Below are 25,385 nucleotides of genomic sequence, written 5' to 3'. Positions count from 1 at the left end.
ACATTACACGATCAGAGATCCTGTCTATGTAAAACAATCCATCAATTGATCAAAGAAAAGGGCTGCCTTAATACCGTATCACTGACTTTCCCGCAATGCAGTCAATTCTGGAAATTGCATTAGATACAGCACTAGACATCCACTGTCAATGGTAAGGTTATTCTTCATTATGTAATTGCCCTAATGGCTCTCTCCCTCTGTTTCTGTATGGTTTATCTTCATTTATGTGACTCATCCTTTATCTATGGTTTGGCCTGTCTTATCTCCTCCATCAATATGTACAGCCTTCTGTTTTCAATTGAATGCGTTTCACCTCACCACTGCTCCCATGACTCAGTTTTGTACAGGTGTTGCAAGAGTTCCTTTCATCTCCCTTTGAACTGCCACAACCTTTTGTCGATTCACGCTGCGGTTTAGATTCATAGACTTTCCCAGTTCCTGAGCATGGGTTGAGCAGAAATGAGCAAATCTCCAACTGATGTTTTAATCAGCGGCTGAATCATTAAATTCTGTTTATAGTTGGAGCGACACATCAAGGAAATAGGCCGTTTGGGACCCCAGGCCGGGACCTCTGTGTTTTTATTCCAGATCTCTATGATCTGTCAGGTTTTTGTGACTTACAAACTCTGGATCCAGCCAATTAATTTATCATTGACGAGCTGCCAAGCACAAAGCTTCCATGACTCAATCCTAAATTGGGAAATTACTGATTAAAACATTGGCTGGTGATGGGGGAAATTCATGCAGAAGACCAATAAATGTTCTTTTGAAATCCACTATTAAATGAACCGCATCTAAGTTATTTGATGTCATATTTGCATGATGCCCTCTTTCAGCAACTTTAACATGCTCAGCACAGAGAGAAGGGCTTGTTCTTGTCGTGTAGTGTTCTAGGTTCTGTAGCACAACACAATCAAGTCAAGCATTACACCCACACGTATTCCTGGAGACACAAGCAACTGAAGATGCTGGAATCTTGCGCAAAACGCAAAGTGCTGGAGGAACTCAGCGGGCCAGGCAGCGTCTGCGGAGGGAATGGACTAGCGACATTTTGGGTCGGGACCCTTCTTCAGAACGATGAACGGTGACTGTTTCAATTCAAATACGAACACAAATGGTCACAAAATTAAAACATACCGTGAAAGAAATCCAAGGAAAGCAAATGCGATGGTTCTCATTTAAATCTTTTTATTCTTTTTTAAATACATTTGAGGTAAATGCTCTCTAGTGCCGGTTTTATTCCCAGATTTCCCATCCTCTTTGTACAAGATTAAAAGCACTCTAGTACCAAAGTCCTGAGAAGTCAGGAACATGGAAGCAAAATTGTAGGAACCAGAATTCTCCAGTAAGGCTATTGCTTCTTCATTAGTACAAGGCAGCCTGCAGTGTCACCTCATACAGATTTATCCCAATTCATGCAGGAAGCCGTTCCAAAAGCTGTGCATCGTTCATCATCTCTACATCTGGACACACTATTAAGATTTTCCAAAAGGAATCTTAGCAAATCCAACTCTGTTCTGATCCATAGGGAGTCACAGAATTCCGATCAATTGCAAGACTCCTACATCAACTTTCCCCTTGATGAGACTTGTTGGAAAACCTTGGCAGGCATTTAGTGTCAAAACTAGCATTGGGGCAGCTAGCTTTCATTCCATCTTTGGGACACGAGGAACTGCAGATGTTGAAATCTTGAGCAAAACACAAAGTGCTGGAGGAACTCGGCGGGTGGGTCCAAGTAGCGTCTGTGGAGGGATTGGACAGGCAACGTTTTGGGTTGGGACTGAAGAAGGGACGTCACATGTCCATTCCCTCCACAGATGCCGCCTGATCCACTGAGTTCCTCCAGCACTTTGTTTTACTCTAACTTGTTAAGTTGGCATTAACCGCGTTCAAAAAGGGTACTTAGCAAGAAAACAGATGTTAGAAACCGTTATGTGTAAAACGTGACGTTGATACCAGTCTGCCATTCAATCTGCTGATGCCACATTGTTTGTCCACCCATTGATAGGGTCTGTGAGTGGAATGAATCATTAACAGACCAATCCACATGACCATCTCATGCCTGCCAGTGGTCAACAAGGGCATTGGCAACAGATACATGCCACATCACTCAGAGCAGAGGCTTAAAGAGCAAGTTCTGCAGAGCAATTTGCTTAAGGTGCCAGATATACTGGTTAAGAGCCAGAAGGACGTTAACTGAGGATAAAAGATCTCATCACCCTTCGAAGCTATCCTTGAAAGCTTGTCAAAACTAAGTTGGGTCACACTTAGCTGTGAAAGAGGAAAATACTTCACTGTATTGAGGGCTGGTAAGACTCAGATAGAAGCTTTCACCTCGGTCCTGAACCTTAACCGTCACAATCAAACTGGTGTATAATATAGCAAGTGGGACTGATAGCACTCTCATTACCCCTCCCTGGAGCCACAGCCTTGGATTGTCATGCTCTCCACAACCAAGTACCGCATGGTTAAAGCAGGCAGCAGATTCAGGGGTCAACATCCACCGTAGATCAACCAAGGTTTGAATGAGAGCTCAACATACAGACACAATCACATTCACCTTCAAAGGACAAACCTCCACTCAAATAATAAAACCCTTGCTACGAGAGGCAGAGGTGGGACATGTTGGTCAGTGTGGGCCTGTTTCCATGCTGTATGACCTCCACGCTGTCCGACTCTAATGTCTATTATAACTAATGGTGACCTTGCAAAAGGGGTTTAAAACATGGGCTCATTCGGTAGCCTCAGAGCTAGTTAGTAACACGCTGCTGAAAGCGACAATTCCAACCTATGTGGTTCAAACCCTCCTTTTGGAAATTCAACGAGTTGATCTACCACAGTGATGGAGCATGATATGTAGGTTTGCAACACTTGTGTGTAGACCACTTTTCAATCAGGCCACAACGCCTATTGTCAAGGGGCCACATCTCTCCACTGGAATAGACTAAAAAGATTCATTCTCTTGAGTGTGATCTATGCAAATCCTCCATCACTGGGCCTTTAGATACTAAGTCTATCAGTTGGCAGTCTGTTGAAATGGAGGCACTCAAGTACAACGTGTTGGTAGCAAGGTAAAGGGACATAGGCTGACCCACGTTATAAATTAAAACCAAGCTCCAGTGTGTAGGGCAAAGCTTCACACAAGGCCAACATGTCCAGCCCCTCTAAACCAATTCCTTCACTAAAACTGCAGAACTAAACTCAGAGCTGCATGTTATTGTAACCATTTCCAGCATGTAATTCCTAGTTGTGTCGTAATGGCCAGATCGCTACTGTGAAAAGCAGCATGGCTTGCAGTCAAGGTGACAATTCCATTTTAAAATGACCCAAAATGGAAACGTGTTTCTCAGCATAACAGTGGATATAGCAGTTGTAGTATAATCTGGAATGACTCCATTAACCATTACGTACTAAATGGGGAAGGGGTGGGGGGGAGAGAGGAAAAGATTAACTTGCTACCTCTAACTTCAGTACAAATACAGTTATCACCAGTTTGCACATACACCCTCATCAAGTTATATTCAGTGCAAGATGAAAGCACCACCATGGTATGAATGGTCCTCCTGCACACACCTCCATCATTGCACAGTCACCAGACGTAAAGTGCCAGTTACTCGGTTACTGTGCTTAACATTTCAGCCGTTTGCCACTCACAGTAGCGAACATTTGCACCCGGGTGCCAGTTATTAAGCAGGTTAAGGAATCATGATGCTTGGCAACGAGCCGGCCTCCGTAGATGTGAACGTGAAGTCTGGTTCCAGCATCTTTCATCCCCCTGCTTGCAGTCCCGGCCGACTCGACGCGCCCACGTTCTGTTGCCACGAGCAACTCCCATTTCCTATGATTTTTTCAACGCAGGAACGAGGCGAGAGTGGGAGAGGTGGGATCAGGGGAGCACACACCTTAAATCACATCATCTTCTTCATTTAACGAGTGCAGGCATCTTCCTTTGTAAACAGCAATGTCAAAACCATTGATCTATGGTTCACCCCCACACAGTACTGAATTCAGAATGTGTGATCCAATGTACAGAAATCTTGATAGGGGGAAGCTCGGACATTTGATAAGTGCCATCCAAACCCTCTGTTTATACATACAAAATACTCATTTAAAGTGTCCATTATTAATTCTGCATGGCTATGCAGTACACACAGGCCGGGGCTTACACTGCACAAGCAGCCCGGCGTCCAACAATATTAAAACGTCTTCCGGTGGATCGCACGTGCTCCATCTTCCTCGTACTCTTTCTTGGACACCCACATTTTCTTGAACGTGTCGAGGGAGGCAAGGATAGAGCCTCTGCAGGAGCACAGCAATGGAAAGAAAATGGATCTTAAGGAGTCGTCTCCAAAGATGTACAGGTTTGTAGGTTAAATGGCTGGGTAAATTTGTAAGTTGTGTGGGATATTGTTACGTGTGCGGGGATCGCTGGTCGGCGCGGAAGCGGTGGCCAGAGGGCCTGTTTCCAAGTTGTATCTCTCAACTAAACACTAAAGGAGTACATTGTGGTCCCTGGTGACTCAATGGGTAAAGACATGGTCGGGCATGCAAGGTTGATCATGGAGGGGTCATTGTCGGTAGCTTTAGTGCTATAATATGGAGGACAGGCAGCACGTCCCCCCTCTCCACGTCGCTGATCGATCCAAAGGAACAGCAGGGCCGTTACAGTTTGGCACCAGCCCCATAACTGGAGCTGCTAGAGCGAGGTTGTAGACAACGACGAACTGCCTTAGGGGCTCCGACTCTGGATTTTCTTGAGGTTTACTCCTGGAGCATTTTCCATGACTGGATATGGCCACAAGGCAGTGGAGGTTTTAAATCAGTGTTTTCCCTCTCCTAGATGGACTGCCTTCCCAGGCTGACGAGCCCCATCTGCACTAAACATAGCACAAAAGCTGCTGGCAAAGATCTCTGCAATGTAAACAAGTGTACAGTAATCCCAGTTTGGGGATTCTTGAACCCGGCTTGATTCTGATCAACCTTGCACACCCCACCATGTCATTACCCATTGCAGTCCCGGCCGACTCGATGCGGCGACATTCCTTTGCCACAAGCAACTCCCACTTCCTACGATTTTTACAACGCAGGAACGAGGCAAAGGTGGGAGAGGTGGGATTAGGGGAGGGGGCACCTCCCTTCACTGGTGTTTCGTTGAGTTAGGCCCACACATTCTAGGCCGTCGGCCATAAAGGGCGTTTGCATGTGGTGATCAGGCTATCTTGTTGGAGGAAACAGTATTGGAGGAAAAATTCTTCCCCACATCAAATTCATATCTGAACATATCTGAACTATTGGTGATCTGGTGTTGGTAAGGCTACATAGAATATTTAATTCACATTGCAAGTCAATTGATAGTCTAATGTTGATGAGGCAACATTGTACATTTAACTCAGATTGTACATACCCTGAGAATATGTAATGGGACAGAGAAGTGTGAGCATTAACCTGAACTGCACTAATCTTGAAATACTTTTAGGCCACAGTACCCGACAAGCCATTAAAACTCAAAAAACAGGTAGAGAAACCAGGCTTGTTGAATGGCAGTTGATGAAATCACTTACCCTATCCATGTGGAATATAGCCTTTCCTGAGGGGCAGAGATCTGTGAAGCAATAAAAAATATCAACAGCTGGTGTACCTTACAACACTAACACCCAATTATTAAACGAGAACAATTTAAACCTTTGCCCCCACCTTTATTTTCACGTCTTTTGGAGCAAGTTTCTTAACCTCGCTGAGTAATCGGTCACCAAAACCTAAAAGGAATGGAACATAGCTTAGTGCAGAATTACAAAGTGCAGGCAGGATAGAACCAGATTTTTCTCTTTTCCAGCTTTCTTTCCACCCACCCCCAATCAATCTGAAGAAGGTCCCGACCTGAAACGTCACCTATTCATGTTCTCCAGAGAAGCTGCATGACCCATTGAGTTACTCCGGCCATTTGTGCCTTTCTTCTAATTCTCCTTTTCTATGTCTTAACCCGTGTTTCCCTGGAATACACCATGCCCTTTGCTTCAAACACTTCATGCGACAAAGTTCCCAATTCTAATCATCTGGATTCGATTTTGTACAGACATACAGCATGGAAACAGGCCTTTCGGCCTACCAAGTCCATGTTGGCCATCGATCACCCCTTCACACTAGTTTGATGTTATCCCACTTTCATATCCGCACCCTACACTTAACCTAAAACCCCACACGTCTGTGGGATGTGGGAGGAAACCGGAGCCCCTGGATGAACCACACCAGGTCACAGGGTGAACGTGCAAACTCCACGCAGACAGCACAAGAGGCCAGGATCTAACCCAGGTCACTGGTGCTGTGAAGCAACAGATCTACCAGCTGTAGTGGCAACCTGATATTTATCACTCTGGTAAGATTTTCCAAATTTTGTTATAGGTCATTGACATGAATTATTAATGTATTCTGTCTCCTCAGACACAGAGACGTGCAGAGCATTTCTATCATTGTCCTACACGTGCCATAAGTGAGGGGAAACAAATTACACTTCTGTGGATTCAAGACATCGTTGGGGACTCCCAGTAAATTAGGAATCGGGACATTTTTCTGAATTCTCAGACTTTTCTGGATCATCACGATCAATAAGATCGCCCGGCGCAAGGGAGCTGAGATTCCCCTCCCCCCCCCGATGCAGGATCTTGATCGCCCCGACGCAGAGGGCCCGAACACCGCCGGCCACGGGAGCCAAGATCGTCCAGTCAACGGAAGGCTCGAGGCCCACGATCGCGGGAGAGCAAAGGGAAGAGATTGAACTTTTGTTTCGCCTTCCATCACAGTGAGGAATGTGGAGGAGTCACTTTGGTGGATGTTTATGTTAAAATGTATTGTGTTACTTTTTATTGGTATGACTGTATGGCAATTCAAATTCCTCGTATATTGCAAAACATACTTGGCTAATAAAGTATGATTATGATTATGAAAAGCAAGGTTTAGTATAGTTTATTGTCACGTAAACCGAGGTACAATGAAAACATTTTGTTGCATGATAACCAGTTTGTGGAAAGACAATATATGTTTACAATCGAGCTGTCCACAGTGTACAGTGGAGGAGAGGTTTCAAAGAGTGGATCGATTGAAGCGTGATTGCACTTCTATGACGAGCATACAAAGAGTGGCCTAGCCTGCGCGCCATCTAGGATATCTGGCTCAATGTAGAGTCTGTTTGTGAACATGTCCATAGGGCATAGTGCAGGAAATCAGATCAGCCAACATCCTACGCTTGTGACGAACATTTCAGCTGCTATTGCTGGGAGGCACGATGGATGCTACTTCAACAGACAAGCTTCAATCCAAACGACAGGGAAACACTTTCATCTGTTGCTCAAATGCAAATCCCCCCCCCCCCCCCCCCCCCCCCCCCCTCCACTCAATTCATTCTTGGAAGCTCTTTTGAGCTTGGAACTACAACGCAAAATTCTGGCAAGGTTTTACACTGTTCAGCGCCCTCACAAAGCTAAACCAACAATGCGTGCTCTGTAATTCCCTCATTGGGAGGGAAAGGCTACTGCATCGCTAAAAGCAGCCTTCAATGCATGTAAAAGAGCATGACCAAAAGGTGCCAGTCAGGCAATCAAATCTAAGATGGATTCTTGAAAGAGCAGTCTAACTTGTCCATCTCTTTTTGCTAACATGCCCTCCCTCTCCTCTTCTGCTCTCCCTCCCCTCTCCTTTCTCCCCCTCTCCCCCCCCTCCTCCTCTCCCCCCCCTCCTCTCCCCCTCTTCTTTCTCTCTCTACATCCCCTCCTCTCTCCTCCCTCTACATTCCCTCCAGACCCCCGCCAATCTAATACCATAGAAGATTTCCCCCACAGTTTTTCACCATTTCTCTCATGCAGGCTAGCGTGATACATATCCACCCACCCTATCATTGCCCCGAAATTTCACTGGCAAACAAGCCAGTTGGCGAGTCGTCTGCACCTGAGTCTGGCAGTCACCTTTGAACAGCGTGGACCCTCCCGAGAGTACAATGTTGCAGAATAGCGTCCGGCGCAGGTCCATGTCCGACTTCTGGATGGCAAAGGTCAGCACCTCATGGATCCCCTCGCTCTCATCTCCAATCAGGTCGGGTTTAAAGAGCAATTCTGGGGCTCGGAATCGAGCAGGTCCCACCTGCAGAGCGCCAGCAAATCGTCAGACACCCCCAATTCACACTCGCTTACGTGTACATGAACAGCATTAGAATACGTCACTTTGCCAAACGGTTACAAATTCTTGAAGCCAGCTCTTAATAGCATGCTTTCAAACGTCCCCAGGGCAATGCTTCAATGTCGCATCAACCCATGTGTCGCCAAGGGCAAGCAAACCATGACAGGTCACAGGATCAATTGCTTACTACGCCAAGTAATATAATCTAAGTTCGGCCTCCAGAGCATTGGAAGGGAAATCTAAATCAGTTTGAGGTCCCAAGGTGTTCATGGCTCTATGACTTCTCCCTGGTGGCACGGTGGCACAGTGGTGGAGTTACTGCCATACAGTGCCGGAGACCCGGGTTCGATCTGACTACTGGTGCTGCCTGTACGGAGTTTGTACCTTCTCCCCGTTGGGTTTTCCCGTTTCTTCTCACACTCCAAAGACGTACAGGTTTGTGCGTTAATGGGCTTGGTGAAGTTGAAGATTGTCCCCTGTGCGTGTGGGATAGTGTTAGTATGCGGGGATCGCTGGGCGGCGCGGACTCGGTGGGCCGAAGAGCCTGTTTCCACGCTGTATCTCGAAACTAAGCTAAACGTGCAGGCAATGTCAGGCTTGGACATGGCTGGCAGTGGCAATAATGCCGCCCTGCTGGCTGTTACTGCCCAACTTCAGACATGAAGTCAGCATGCTGGCATGGCCTGTGGGATTGGGTCCTAACCATGAAGCAATAGCCCTGAGAGACAGCAGGCAGGATGTCTCAATGAATCTCAAGTCTCCAACTTTCAAAAACAAAACCATCATGCAGGCGTTTATAATACCTCCAAGGTGCTTCCATCAGGGAGAATGTACTGTGCTTTCTCAATCTCCAGTGTCTCATCTTTCTGTGGGTTTATGGATAAATAACAAGCCCGCTGTAAAACAAGAGACAGATTTCAAATGTTGACCAAGCCACACAGCTTAAAATATTCCTGTTTATGTTAATACCATCCGTGTAAGAGAAACTAATAAACTATTTGTAAAATGGAAAATATTAGGAGCCAGTATACTTAAATCGTAAAGTGGCTGTATTAAACAAAGTTACTATGGGGTGACATTTTCACACAAAGAGTGGTGGGTGTATGGAAAGAGCTGCCGGAGGAGGTAGTTGAGGCAGGTACTAACAGTGTATATTGGTCGGTGTGGGCAATGTTGGGCCAAAGGGTCTATGACTATTTGGCTCATAGACCCATAGTACGATCCTTGTGGGACAGAGAAAGGCTGGATGGCAGATGAATACGCAAATATTGGGTGAGGTGGGGAAAACAGAAAATTCTGCAAATATTCAGCAGGTAAAGCTCCATCCAGGGAAAGATCAATAGATAACCTTTCGCTAGGTGAAGAGCCTCTTTCACAGCACAAACTCTTGTTTTTCTTTTCACAGATGATGCCTGAGCCTGCTGAATAATTCCACAACTACCTGCTTATATTTCAGATTTCCAGCAGTTTTGTTGGATTTTCGAGGTGGTGCGGGGAGGGAACAAGAGGATCCGTGCTTCTTTGTAGCTACGTTCCATCTCGTTCAAGGGACTGAAACAGCAGGACATAAATTATATTGACTGAAGAGCAATAAAAAAAGAACTGACGGCATTGTTCAAATCCCTGGTGTGGGGCTTGCCATCGCAAGCTGTGTTCTGGATCAGTCATCCCATGCTCCATTGTGTAAACACAATTGAAAGCAGCACGCTTGGCTTCCACAACAGGCAGTGGTTCTGCACAGCAGAGCTGTATCACACAGACCTGAAAGGTCCTGTCATTGTTCGGCACACCAGTCCTTCATTTTCAGATGATCTTAAATAGCAGGACGGGAGCAATTCAGGAGGGATAGGGTGTCTGGGGAAAAGGAACGTGCCAGGTGGGAGTACAAGGAGAGGGAAATAAGAGTCAGGTGAATGCAAAAACACTCTCTGCAATGACACACACCTCCTCAGGCTAGTACTGAGAAGGGCACCACATTTAACTTCAGATTGACACAAAATAGAGATTCTCTCTTTATCTTTAAAAACATCCTTAAAATAGAACTGGTTATGTAAGAAATCTGTAATTAAATTGCCGCTCACTATTATTTGTATACATGCTTCTAATAAAAAATACTTTGAAAAAAAAATAGACAGACACAAAATGCTGGAGTAACTCAGCAGGTCAGGCAGCATCTCTGGAGAAAGATCTCCAGGGACGTTTCAGGTCAAGACCCTTCATCAGACATTTAACTTCAGCATCTACAAAGTCATAGGAAGGAAAATCACCTTCAATGGTCAATATGTTAGGACGTGCAGCAGGTGGAAGAAATGGACAGTCTGACGGAGTTAAGTATGGAAAGAAAATTTACAAGGAAAATGACCATCTAACTGAAAAGCCAACAGCATCTTTGCAATGAGTTGGAGCAGGAATTTGGTTTAATCCAAAGGAAAGGTGTTTTTATTTGCTATATTGTTTACAGAGTACCATGTTACATATTCTGTTGTGCTGCTGCAAGCAAGAATTTCATTGCCCTGTTTGGGACACATGATAATAAAACAGGCTCGACTCTTTGGTTCTGCAGGGATTGTCTGCTTATGCCGAAGAGACTGGATGTCTGTGGTGAAGAAGATGCAAGGGGAGGCCTGAAGGATCTCCACCCAAGACGTCACCCATCCATGTCCTCCAGAGATTGAGTTACTCCAGCACTTTGTGAATCAACATCCGCAGGTCCTAGTGCCTCCTTTCACTCTTCTTCCATTGACTACCTGACTAGTTTCAGGTTCAATAGAAAGCTTTGCGATTTCATTTTCACCACCTTCCAAAGCTGTGACCACTGTCACCAAGAAAGGCTCCTTAGAGCTGTGGTTTGCGGAGCTTCTAGCCGCGGGCGGCGCTGACTTTAACATCGCAGAGCGAGGCGATCCCTTGGCGGGGATCGCCAGTATTGGAGCTCCGTCCAGCTCGGCCTGTGGACCTCGGAAGCCGCGGTCTCCAGTAAGAAGCGGATGATTCAGAAACTCCAAGCCGCGAGTGTGTTCCGATCTGTTCCAGACGCCGGAGTTTCGATCTTCCTGGCGAGATGGCCTGTACATCGGGCCGTCCGTAGCGGCGACTGCGGAGGATTCAAAGGCCCCGACCACGGGTGAACAAAGAGGATGACTGAACTTTATTGCCTTCCATCACAGTGGGAAACGTTGATTCCCCTGTGTGGGGGGATGTTTATGTTAAATCCTATCGTGTATTGTGTTCTTTTTATTTGTCTGGCAAGTCAAATTTCATTGTACCAATTGGTGCACATGACAATAAATGTGAACAAACTTGAAAATGAACACACAGGAACGCCATCGAGTGTCGAAAATAAAGTGCCACACCCCACCATTTCCGCCAATACACAAACGTCAAGTTGACATGGGAGCATTGTGTAGTTGCATCACCATCACAGAGACTTTCCATCCAACAAGCTCCCATAGAAACTGGAATGACTCAAAGTGACTCAGCGCCACCACAATTAGTCAGAGGAACAACGCCAGGACTTCCGAACAGTGCTCTCCTTTCAAGAACACATCAAACTAAACAGCACCCACCTCTTTGATTGTTTTGACAACCTCAAATTCCGCCGTTGTGTGGAAGTCGTATCCTTCTTTCCGGAGGAGCAGGCGTAGGTAACGAGACACGTCCCTGCCGGCCACGTCTACCCTCATGATGGAGTGCGGCATGGCAAAGCCTTCGTAGATCGGAACTGCGTGGGTGACGCCGTCGCCAGCATCCAGCACCACTCCCGTGGTTCGACCAGTGGCATACCTGCAGCCAGAACGGGAGACACAGTAATTGTCCGGGGTCCCAGCGATCAAGGGATAAGCTTTGCTGCCAAAAAAATGGGTCACGTTACAGATACTTGAGAAACAGAGTGGAACCAGGCCCTTCGGCCCACCGAGTCCACGCTGACCAGCAAACATGCTGGAAACTAGCACTATACCACACAATTTACAATTTTACGGAAGCCAAATAAGATAAAAAGCTGCACGTCTTTGGAGTGTGGGAGGAAACTGGAGCACCCGGAGAAATCCCACATGGTCACAGGGAAAACGTGCAAACTCCGTACAGACAGCACCTGAGGCAAGATCGAACCCGGGTCTCTCTGGCGCTGCAAGGCAGCAACTCTACAGCTGCGCCACTGTGCTGTCCTAAGTCCTGATGGGGCTAATGAGGACAATGTGGGAACTGTGGTTGGGCAAGTGTTGGCTAATGTGAGCAGTAAAATTGTAAATTGTCGTATGTGTGTGTAGGAAGGATAGTATTAGTGTTGGGATCGCTTGTTGGCATGGACTTGGTGGGCCGAAGGGCCAGTTTCCACACTATATCTCTAAACTAAACTAAAAATCCATATAATTACAGGTTTTATTCTAATAAACTTTTCAAAGCATTAACAAAGAGATCAATACTGCACACAATTCCTAGAAGTCAATTTACCAGTCTCCCCACATCTGCATTTAATTCCTGAAATAAATAATAATATCAACGTTCACAATTACTTTCTGTACCTATGTACCTCTTGCAAATCAGGTTCCTCTGCAATCTCTTACCGTTCATCTTTCGTTTTTCCTGCCAACATTTTTCCATCTTATAATTCATTTGCCAGATGCCTACTCACTTATCTAAATCCTTTTACAGCTGTTCTCTTGTTCCTTTCACTTTCCAAACTATCATGTCATCAGTAAATTTGGCAGCCATTTTCTTTGGTGCCTTTATCCAAGTCCTTTATACAAATCATAAAAGGTTGAAGCCCCATCAGTAAGGCTCATTAGATATTGAATGGAATATTAGATATTGCCAAGCAGAAAAACATGCATTGCTGCTTATTGATGCCAACATTTTACCTCCTCTATCATGAGCTCTTATTCGCTACAATAGTCTGACGTGGCACCTTATCAAATGTCTTCTGGAAATTTATTCAGAATGTACACATCCACTCTCTTTAACCACAGATCACATTACCTTTAGTTTAGTTTAGAGACACAGCATGGAAACAGGCCCTTCAGCCCGCCGAGTCTGTGCCGACCAACGCTCACCAGCACATTAGTTCTGTCTTATCCCAGTTTTGCATCCTACACCCTAGAGGCAAATCCACAGAAGCCAATTAACCTAAGACCCTGCGTGTCTTTGGAATGTGGGAGAAAGCCGGAGCACCCGGAGAAAACCCACGCGGCCACAGGGAGAACGTGCAAACTCCCTAACGACAGCACCCATAGTCAGGATCAAACCCGTGTTTCTGGCGCTGAGGCAGCAACTCTACCACTGCACCACTGTGTTGCCAGCGACAAAGAATTCCAACAAATTGATCAGACCCAATTTCGCTTTCACAAAGCCAACACATACAATAATGCGATACTGGAATTTCTCAAATATCTTGCTATAATGTCTTTAACATAGGATTTTTTCCTCAGGCAGATTTGGTTTGCAGTTTCCTGTCTGTCTCTATCCTCCGTTTTCCAATAAAGAAGATACATTTGTCATATTTCAATCCAGTAGAATCAACGGCAACCATTATTTCCAAGACGCTCTGATCTGTGTTGAGTTAACTGATGTTAATCAGCTTGTCCAATTTCCTTAGCAATCGTAGGGTGGAGATGAGATAGGTAAAGCTAGACTGCAAGCTATGCTGCCCGCTAGCTACATAAATTGAATTGCACATGACCAGGTCAGGAATTTAGCATAAGTGACAGTTGCTCAAACTTTACATAAAGTGAAAAGGCTGGGATAAAGATTTAAAGGTGCTTATTTTATGTATACGTTTTTTTTTAAACTTTCATTTCCTTATTGGTGTTCAAAACTCCAAACCATAAAAAGTGTGAAAATACAAAGGTAATGACTGATGAAGGAATCCGACAGTTTATGTTGTGACTTACAGACTCAAGACGGCTTGCATCGAAATGAAAAGTGCTGGAACGTTAAATGATTCAAAAAACACCTCTGCAGCCCGCTCCCGGTTTTTGCTTGGATTTAGTGGAGCCTCTGTCAGGAGCACTGGATGCTGCAAAACAAATAGATCAGCTTTGTTTGGGATTATCAGCAACATGCAAAGAGTTAGAGCAACTCGCCAGGTTAACTAATTGTCCTACATGATACAAGTTTAAGCTGAGATCCAAACAGGTATTGGCTGACAGCCTCACATGGGCGTGGCCACAGTCTGAAGAAGGGACTCGACCCGAAACGTCACCTATTCCTTTTCTCAAGAGATGCTGCTAGACTCGCTGAGTTACTCTTGCATTTTGTATCCATCCTAGACATGGCCAACGTGGCAATCAGCAGATTGAAATATGTCAATTATTGGTCAATGTCGATTGTGAGGAGAAAAAACAATGGATGGTGTCACACAGCGCAGAAACAGGCCCTTCGGCCCAACGTCCATGCTGACAATACCTCATCTACGCTAGTCCCACCTGCCCTCGTTTGGCCCATATCGCTCTAAAACGCTCCTATCCATGTACCTGCCCAAATGTCCTGAAATGTTGTTGTGTTTATGAAAGAACTGCAGATGCTGGAAAAATCAAAGGTAGGCAAAAAATGCTGGAGAAACTGAGCGAGTCAGGCAGCATCTTTGGAGAGATGGAATAGGTGACGTTTCGGGTCGAGTCCCTTCTTCAGACCGTGGCCATGCCTATGTGAGGCTGTCAGCCAATACCTGTTTTGATCTCAGCTGGTATTGTCTTAAACTTGTATCATGCTGTTGTAGCACCTTCTCTGGCATCTCATTCCTTACACCCACCACCCTGTGAGTGAAAAAGTTGCCCCTCTGGTTCCTACTAAATCTTGTCCTCCTCACCTTAAACCTACGTCTTCTGCTTCTTGATTTCCCTACTTTGGGTAAAAGGCTGTATTCAAGTCTTGAACTTGAACATTGAACCCGACGTGGAATTTTGTGATGCATCAGTGTATGGGGAGATTTGTTCTACATCAGTGACCAACAAGCACAATAATGACAATGAACAGAGATAAAGAACTCTACTAGTCAGGAGGCCTTCTCGCGCAATCAGCCTGTGCTAGCTTTAATGGTCCCAGTGATCAAATTTGCACCCTTTCCCATGATCTTCCCATACAGCCCAGCATGGTGGCGAGGCGGTAAGAGTTGCTTACCAGAGACCCGGGTTCGATCATGACTACAGGTGCTGTCTGTATGGAGTTTGTACGTTATTCCCGTGACATGCATGGGTTTTCTCCGGGAACTCCAGTTTCCTCCCACACTCCAAAGACCAAATTGGCTTTGGTAAAAATTGTCCCTCATGTGTGTAGGATAGCGTTAGTATGTGGGGATTGTTGGTCGGCACAGACTCGGTGGGCCGAAAAGCCTATTGCCGCGTTGTATCCCTAAACTAAAATAAAAAGCCTTACAATTGTCTTCTTTTCAAATATCTTTAGAATCATGTGCACCAGCATAGTTCTGTTGGGTCAAGAGATCCATACCTGCATTACAAACCATTCTTATTATTCACAGTATATAATCTAATTATCCTTTGAGGACCACTACTTAATGCTTCCATGGCCTTTACAACACCAGAATCGTACCAAACTGACTACTTTTGTTTAATAATTATTATAATTTTGTATTGTCTCTTTATTCGCTGTTAAGACAGTGGAAAACTTTACTTTGTTTCACATTCCTCATCATTTTTCATGCCTCCATTAAATCTCCTGAATCGCCTCTTGGAAGCAAAAACATATTCTCCATTCTCTTACCCCGAAGCCATTGCAGCATGACTCCACTCCACTCTTGTCATTGTTCAAAGTGCAGTGACGAGGATTGAATACTACAACTAATCAGTACAGTATAAAGTGAGTGAAACTTCCTTCAATTGAATTTAGAACTCATTTGCATTTAGAAAATACATTTTTGGAAAAGTGGCTCAGCTTGTGGAAGCATTTCAACATTCCACAACCTGCTCGGCATAAAACAATGGAAAACAGAAAGAAGTAATCAGATTCCAGATCCCTTCACCTGCATCCACCTATCACTGTTCAATGATTTAATACCATTAAAATTGCCAAGCTGTGTCCCAATCCCACCTCACTTTTCCAGCTTTCCCCACCCCCCTCCAATCCAATCAGTCTAAAGATGGTCACAAAATGCTGGAGTAACTCCACGGGACAGGGAGTATCTCTGGATAGAAGGAATGGGTTACCTTTTGGTTCGAGACACTCCTTCTTCAGACTAGGATGGGTATCAATCCTAAACGCCACCTATTCCTTCTATCCAGAGACACGCCTTTGCGGTTGCAGCTCCTAGACTGTGGAACAGCATCCCTCTTCCCATCAGAACTGCCCCCTCCATCGACCCTTTTAAGTCGAGACTTAAAACTCATCTTTACTCTCAAGCCTTTCTTGACGTCCTCTGAGGGAGGGCTATATGTATGTATTTATGTATGTACTTAATCTATGAACTAATGTTGTGTAACGTTAGTACCTCCACCAATGTAAAGCACTTTGGTCAACGAGAGTTGTTTTTTAAATGTGCTATAGAAATAAAAGTGACGACTTAACTTACTCCAGCTTCAGTGTAAAGCAGCATCAGTAGTTCTTCCCCACACAGGTAGTCTAAAGATAGTCCCTGACCAGAAACAGCGCCCGTCTATTGCCTCCACTACCTGACGCGCTGAGTTCCTCCAGCACTTAGTTTTGCTCAAGATGCAAGCATTTGCCATCTCGTGTCTCCAGATTCCACATTTCTTTTGCTTTCCCCACAGGATATTCTTGCCCGCAGCAGATTCAGGGTGGGAAGGACATGACGGCGAGCGCATGATTGCAAGGCTAAATGCTCTGGGCTATCAACTCAAGAATGACTGTATTTTTGCATTCAATTTTTAAACTGCGACCAAGAGGTACCCCACAGGAAACTGCAAGAGTGACGGTGAAAAATATCTTTGCAGCAGCAGTCCAAGTAATGCAAAGCCCTGCATGGACTTAACTAATGGAACCACATACCTGGGTCGACCCTAATCATCTGTTTCAATGCAAACTGCTTTACCTTCATGCTGACATAAATGGTGCACATACATAAGGGGGAGAAATCCCCTGTTGGATCTAGTATGGTATATGGAAAGCAACATTAGTCTTTACTTTAGAGATACAGCGCAGAAACAGGCCCTTTGGCTCACCGAGTCTATGCCGATCAGCGTTCACCCCGCATACTAGTTCTATCCTACACATCAGAGACAATTTATAAATTTACCAAATCCAAATTCCGTACAGACTGATCTCGCAGTCACGATCGAACCCGATCGAACAATCGCAGCAGCTCTACCGCGACGCCACCGTGCCGCCTCACGGAGAAAGACAGGCACCTGTTGGACTTCAGTGTCCCACTCGAGCAACACTCAGTGTAACCGAACACAGAACCAAGCCTCAACATCTGTGGTTCAATACAGGATCCAAAAATGGTTCAAAACTGTGTCTAAAACATGGTCACAGAGGGGTACTACATGGTGGAAGTCCCACTTGGAATATTCTCCTGACCTCCCACCTATCTCATTGGAGACGTTTGAATTTTCTTTAATCATACTTTAACGGACTTCAACATTATATCTTTGCACGATATAGGCCCTTAATCTTACAGATCCTTTATCTGTGTACTGCGGATGGCTTGTTTGTATTCATGTGTAATTGTTTCTTTGACTGGATCGCACATCAACAAAAGCTTTTCACCGTTACTTTGGTACACAATTAACTAAATTCTATACAAGATATTGCTCTGGATCTTTCAAGTGGCTTGGTGTAGGTGTAAATTGTCCCTAGACAGTGTTAATGTGTGGGGATCGCTGGTGGGCCGAAGGGCCTGTTTCCGCAATGTATCTCAAAACTAAACTAAAAAAGCACCAGAATGGGGGGGAAAGAAATTTTCACTGTACCTCAGTACACATGAAAATAATACACTAAACTCTATGTTAGATATTACTCTGGATCTTTTAAATATAGAAGCATCAGAAATGGGGGGGAAAAAAAGAACATTTGTTTTAGTGCAACATAAATGGTCTCACTTCCTCAGAGAAGGTCTGTAGTTGGTCCTTCCCATAAACATATTGCCAGATTCTCTCCATGTCGTTCCAGTCTTGCACGATGCCATGCTCCATGGGATAACGAATCGAGAGCAATCCCCGGTGCTCCTGAGGCGGGAGAAAGGAGAAATAAGGACAAGTAGTTTAGTTTAGAGATACTGCACGGAAACATGCCCTTTAGCCCACCGAGTCCGCAATGACCAGCAATCCCCGCACATTAACACGACCCCGCACGCGCTGGGGACAATATACATTTATGCCAAGCCAATTAACCTACAAACCTGTACGTCTTTGGAGTGTGGGAGGAAACCAAAGATCTCGGCTTCCTCCCATGCAGTCAAGGGGAGAACGTACAAACTCCGTACAGACAAGCACCTGTAGCTGGGATGGAACCCGGGTGTCCGACACTGTAGGGCAGCAACTCCATCGCGGCACCATTGTGCTGCCCTTGATACCAAGTTGAGTAAACCTATCGTTAAATGAAAATTTAAAAGAAACTGTAGGTGCTGTAAATTAGAACTAAATCAGAAAATTATGGCGGCACAGATGCATAGAGAGCTACTGCCTTACAGCGCCAGACACCTGGGATCCAGGTTCGATCCTGACTACAGGTGCTGTCTGTACGGAGTTTGTACGTTCTCCCGGTGACCTGCGTGGGTTTCCTCCAGGAGCTCCGGTTTCCTCCCACACTCCAAAGACGTGCAAGTTCTTTAGGTTCATTGGCTTGGTATAAATGTATGAATGTATATTGTCCCTAGTGTGTGTAGGGTAGTGTTAATGTGTGAGGATCGCTGGTCAGTGCGGACTCGGTAGGCCGAAGGGCCCTCCAACCACAGATTCCCGATGCAGTACAATACCTCAGCTTTAGGGCCAATGAAGAGATCACCCTCCAATGCTCCTGCCATCACCCGAACATGTTTCGGACGTCCAACACTGCAACGAAGCATAAAGGTTTTCAAATGTTAGAAGGGAGAGAAAACCTTTTTATTCTGGGAGGTGTTATAACATTCATTTGCTAAGAAAATGCAATCCCAGACATTAGGCACAGAGCATGGCAACAGGCCCTTTGCCCCACCGATGCAGCGCCAACAGCCATATCCCCGTACACTAGCACTATCCTATACATTGGGGACAATTTAAAATTAACAGAAGCCATTTAACCTGCAAATCTTTGGAGTGTGGGAAGAAACCGGAGAAAACCCACGCAGGTCACACAGAGTGCGTACAAACTCTGCAGACAGCACCCATAGTCGGGATCGAACCCTGATGTCTGGTGCTGTAAGGCCGCAACTCTATCGTGACCCCATTTCGCAAAAGGTCAAATTTCCCACTGGTCCAAGGATGCCTGTGGTGTGTCAGCATTGTTGAGATTGTCCTGTGCCTAGAAACCAACCACTCTCGCCACAACTATATTACAGATAGTTCAGACAACTATCCAACTGGTCCTCACACAGTTGGTCCACGATTCACCCTTGAAGTAAACTGCTGACTACCTGGCCCTTGTCACCTGATGACATTAGTAGTACAGATACCTTCTGAGGAAAGGATCACCTTTTCCTTTATGTTTAAGAAGGAACTGCAGATGTTGGATAAACCGAAGGTAGATAAAAATGCTGGAGATACTCAGCGGGTGAGGCAGCATCTATGGAGCGAAGGAATAGGTGACGTTTCGGGTCGAGATCCTTCTTCAGTCTGAAGAAAGGTCTCGACCCGAAACGTCACCTTTTCCTTTATCATCATCACCTCTCATTAAAAAAAAAAATGATTCTTTTTCCTAATGTCCTTGCAAACAATCCACTGTATTCAATTTAGTTTAGGTACAGCATGGAATCAGGCCCTTCAACCCGCCGAGTCCGCACTGACCCCCGCACACTAACACCACCCCACACACACACTAGGGCCAATTTTTACAATCACACTAAGCCAAATCACCTACATAGCTGTAGGTATACCTGTATCTCCCTGTGGGAGGAAACCGAAGATCTCAGAGAAAACCCACGCAGGTCACGGGGAGAGCTGACAAACTCCATACAAGCAGCACCCATGGTCAGGATCGAACCTGGGTCTCTGCCGCTGTGAGGCAGTAGCTCTACCACTGCCCCACCCTGCCACCCATCACAATCTCCGTTCTGAGCCATTGACTCCATCCACCCGAATCTGGACTAGACACTTCACAACCGTAACCTTGATCAGAGATGATCAATGGACCACATGTACCTACCATCATTCAGACCACCTGCTTCCACTCTACCTCGGTAACAAAGGTGTACTCTATCCTCAGCTCATTTGATGATACTAAATGACGAGGCTTTATGGTGCGTCCTATACTTCATTTGAAAATCTCATACCTCCAGTTGCACCAGACTTGATTATTCTAAAGGGCCTGTCCCACTTACTCGATTTTTTCGGCGACTGCCGGCACCCGTCATCGTCGCAGCAGGTTGCTGAAAATTTTTAAAATGTTGAAAATCCAGCGGTGACCAGAAAAAGGTACGACTCTTTGGGCGGCTACTCACGACCAAACGGGCGTTACCACGCGACATGTCAACATGTTTGGACCTGATGGAGCGGGCTGGATTTTCAACACGTTGAACATTTTCGGCGAACTGCTACGACTATGACGGGTGCCGGCAGACATGGAAAGAATCGAGTAAGTGGGACAGGCCCTTAATGCACTTTTCTTCAGACTTCCCCATAGTACCCAATCAGCCACTGGCATCCTAACTCACAACTCGACACATATTATCCTTATTCATCACGCATTTCAAGTGTGTGTAAATACTTACTAATTGGGGAAACAGTACTTGGGTATCTGATCACCAGCAAATCCAGCTTTGACAACTCCGGAACCCTGGAGAGATAAAATAAAAGAATAGCATGTCACACACACCACTATATGCGACCAATGCATAACTGAACCAAAATCATTACGGCACAAGGCATCATAACAAGGCCACCCTGGCTCCTTGGAGAGAAATTCAAACAGTTGCATTCTCCCGGAAATAATTTCCCTTCAACAACCAGTCCAATTCCTTTTTGAAGTCTTCATTTCAATTTTCTCCAACAGCCTTGTCAGCAGCTAGATCTTTTGCTCGCATCCTCCCATCCCTTCCTGAAATCTTTAGACTTACCAATGTTTGCACCTGCATTCCATTCACCAGAGATAAACACAAAGTGCTGGAGTAACTCTGCGGGTCAGGCAGCATCGCTGGAGATAAAGGATGGGTGACGTTTCGGGTCGATACCCTACTTCAGACTCAAGCTCATCAATGGCAAGACCGGACAGCGATTCTTAAGAGTTGGGCTTTAGAGATACAGTTTGTGCTGACCAGCGATCACCCCGTACACTAGCACTATCTTACACACTAGGAACAATTTAGAATTTTACCAAAGCCATTTGTGTTTGGGATGTGGGAGGAAACCGGAACATCCGGAGAAAACCCACGTGGTCACACGGAGAATATACAAACTCCATACAGACAGCACCCGCAAGTCTCTGGCACTGTAAGGTAGCAACTCTACGCTGTGCCCCCGTGCCGCTCCTTCAGATGGCAAACGGAACCATCCCAGCCTGGCCCAGCATACAATAATCACAGAAGGCTGCTGATTTCCCTCACCTTCTGTGGCCGATATGTAATTCCAGACCCACCAATGTGATGACTACCTGCTATACCACTCCAGTTTAAGTGCCGGCCTTCCCACTCATGGGCATTTGTTGGACAGGACAGTATTCAGTATTTACTTTAATGTCATTTCACTGACTACTTACATACACAGAAGAAATGAAAAATTGTTTCTCATCAGTTTCTGTCAGTGCAGTTAATAAAAACAGAATAAATACATACAACTTTAAAATTAACATATCTAAAATAGACCTAAAAATTGGACATTCAGACCGAACAGTGGCTTCTCCTTGACAGGTGTCTAGCTGTCAAAGTATGGGCGAGGTTAGATGTGTTGGCGTATGATGTATGGGGAGGGACATAGTCCGTTAACTAGTTTTATTGCCTGTGGGAAGAAGCTGTGTAGCATTCTGCTGGTTCTGCAGCTGATGCTCCTGTACCTCTTCCCACATGTTCATCTCCATCCAATCTTATGAGATGTAACACATATCCACACACCTCCTCCCTCACCTTCATCCAGGGATCCCAGCAATAACTCCAGATGATTCAGAGATTCACAGGCACCTCATCAAACATCCTTCACTACATCCAGTGTTCCTGATCTTTGCCTCCTTTATTTATAACAAGCGTAAACTCGGCGGCACATGCACTCTACCCACCAAGGCCTGTTTCTTCCAGTTGCAAACAACCCAGACAGGGGGTCGATCCCTGACTTTGGGTGCTGAGTCTGCGTTGAGCAAAGATACTGGAGGAGCTCCTCTAGTATCTTTGGCGTTGAGTTTGCACATTGATCTCCCTGTGAACACGTGGGTTCCCTCCTTGTCAAATCAAGTCAAGAGAGTTTATTGTCATGTCCTAGATATGACAATGACATTCTTGCTTTGCTTCAGCACAACAGAATATAGTCGGCATGAATACAGAACAGATCAGTGTGTCCATATACCATTATATAAATACAATCCCAAAGACATCTAGTTTGCAGGTTATGCTCTCACCCCAACCTGCAGGACTGCTCTCACTCCAACCATGGACTGTTTACCCTCCTACCATCCGGGAGGCGCTACAGGTCTCTCCGTTGCTGGACCAGCAGGTCCAGGAACAGCTTCTTCCCTGAGGCTGTCACACTACTCAACAATGTACCTCGGTGACTGCCAATCGCCCCCCCCCCCCCCCCCCCCCCCCCGGACACTCCTCCCACAGGAAAAACACTATGACTGTATGCATGTAAATAGATTTATATATTGAAATCATATTCTATGTCGCTCTTCCAGGGAGATGCTAACTGCATTTCGTTGTCTCTGTACTGTACACTGACAATGTCAATTAAAGTTGAATCTGAATCTGAATTTGCTGCTGTCGATGGCCCCACGTCTGCAGGGAGTGGATGCAAAAGTCAGTGTGTCCATATACCATTATATAAATACAATCCCAAAGACATCGAGTTTGCAGGTTAATTGGCTGCTGTCAATGGCCCCAAGTCTGTAGGGAGTCGATGCAAAAGTGGGATAACATAGAAATAGTGTGAATGGGTGATTGATGGACAGAAGAGCCTAGTATTTCCATGCTGTGTCTCCAAGAGCATTGCGGATTCCTGGTAGAATAGTGGAGGAGGAGGAGGAGGTTTGATGGGGGAAGGAACTGCAGATTATGAGTTATCCAATCCAATCCAACTTTATTTGTTAAGCACTTTAAGACAACCAATGTTGACCAGAGTGCTGTACAGAAGAATAAACAAGACATCATAGGAAGAGCCGATCCTGGACTGACTGGACTCTGGTCCTGACCACGGGGGGGAAATGGAGGAGGACTGGCCAAATGTTTGTGCCTTCCACCACAGTGATGAATGCTGTGGTGGATGTTTGTGTTACATTTTTATTGTGGTTGTGTGTTCTTTATCATTGTACCGCTGCAGACAACCCAAATTTCCACCAGCCTGGCTGTGTGGCAATAAATTATATCTAATCTAATCTCTAATAAACAGACAAAATAACAGAACATAACATAACAGCTCACATAAAGCGTAAAAATTACATATGAAATACAACAATAAATTAAAAGACATAATTCCTCCGGTCCCTCCGTCCCCATTGTTTAATTATTCTGTATTCTGTATTTTTTTATTATTCTGTATCCTCTTTTTTTTTTAAATTTCTATATTGCACTACTACGGACTGACGCAAAACTGCATTTCGTTGTACCCATACTCAGTATTTGTGCAATGACATTAAAGTTGAATTGAATTGAATTGAATTGAATTGAATAAAACATGAGTAAAAATAATAACCACGCAATAAAAGCAATCAAAATAAGAAATTAAATCAAGTCGACATCTTACTGGGTATCAAAGGCCATTCTTCTTCTTCAATAACCTATATCCTTCCGAACAAATTGGTTACCCTAAGAAAATGCAACAGGATTTGATAGCACTTATATGAACTTCCTTGCAAAATATCTACCAAATCAAATTGTATTCTTTCTTTTCTGAACTGCTCACTCATCCGTTCTCTCTCCTCCTCATACCTCTCACAATGTACAATGACATGCTCTATTGTCTCTTCTTGCCCACAGTATTCACATCTACCTGTATTATGCTTGCCTATTATAAAAAGTGTACTGTTCAGACCAGTGTGTCCAAATCTAATTCTTGAGATTACTGTCTCCTCTTTTCTGTTTTTTCCTGCACATCTCATTTCTCCCACTTTCCTCTGGACTCTGTAGAACCACCGTCCTTTCCGCTCTTCATCCCATTGCTTTTGCCATCTTTCCTTCAGTCTTTGCTTAATAATGTCTTTGATTTCAGTTTTACCTATGTTAATACTTAAATCAATTTTACTTCTTTTTGCTACCTCTTTTGCTACCTTATCTGCCATTTCATTTCCTCTAATGCCAATCTGTGCTGGTACCCATAAAAATATGACTGTAAGCCCCATCATTTGAATTCTGAATAGTGTTTGTTGTATTTCAATCAAAATGTCTGGTCTACTGTCTGAATGGCTGTGCTGTAAACTCTTTATTGCTAAACCTGAATCTGAACAAATAACTGTCCTTAAAGGCCTAGTATCCTCGACCCACTGTACCGCTAACAATATTGCAATCATTTCACCTGTGGTATCAAAGGCCATAGGAGCAGAGATGGGTTTTAAGAGTTAAACCAAAGACAGACACAAGAAGCTGGAGTCAGTAAGTGGGTGGGTCAGGCAGCATCTGTGGAGAGTAGGAATGGGTCCAGTCGGGGCTGCGGCTGAGACATGGTGGTGGGGAGAGTCCTGTATGTGGGTCAGGCCTCATTAAACCCCCCGGGCTACTCACATTGTCGATGACCACCGGCTGGTTGGCGATGATGCCGTAGGCCTCCATGACCCAGGCGGCCGCTCCACTGCTCCACCTCGCACTGCGCCTGCGCCGGCCCGGCCCGCCGGCACCCGCACAGCCGCGGCTGCGCAAGGGGAACGGGACTGCCGGTGCCGCTGTGACCGCGCACGCGCCGACCCGTGTGCCGGCATCCACGTCCCCCACGTTGTCCCGCCCACCCTAACGGACGACGGCATCCCATTGGCTCGTTCCGCCC

At 45.3% G+C, this 25,385-nt stretch overlaps 1 protein-coding gene across 1 annotated transcript; it reads right to left on the bottom strand.

The window, feature by feature from the left end:
* Positions 1-1,166: 1,166 nt before the first annotated feature.
* LOC116967454 (beta-centractin-like) lies at positions 1,167-25,223 on the bottom strand. The gene is made up of 11 exons (XM_033014026.1): positions 25,127-25,223; positions 20,981-21,045; positions 19,052-19,127; positions 18,177-18,302; positions 14,055-14,179; positions 11,733-11,949; positions 8,970-9,062; positions 7,956-8,130; positions 5,695-5,756; positions 5,562-5,602; positions 1,167-4,299 (listed from the first exon to the last, which is right to left on the bottom strand). Exons 1-11 carry the CDS (start codon positions 25,172-25,174, stop codon positions 4,197-4,199), a joined length of 1,131 nt encoding a protein of 376 aa, XP_032869917.1. The 5' UTR covers positions 25,175-25,223; the 3' UTR covers positions 1,167-4,196.
* Positions 25,224-25,385: the final 162 nt, after the last annotated feature.

The sequence above is a fragment of the Amblyraja radiata genome, chromosome 39 (genome assembly GCF_010909765.2).
Source record: "Amblyraja radiata isolate CabotCenter1 chromosome 39, sAmbRad1.1.pri, whole genome shotgun sequence".
Lineage (NCBI taxonomy): Eukaryota > Metazoa > Chordata > Chondrichthyes > Rajiformes > Rajidae > Amblyraja > Amblyraja radiata.
Note: the sequence above shows the minus strand (reverse complement) of the source record. Positions and strands in the feature narration are given on the sequence as shown.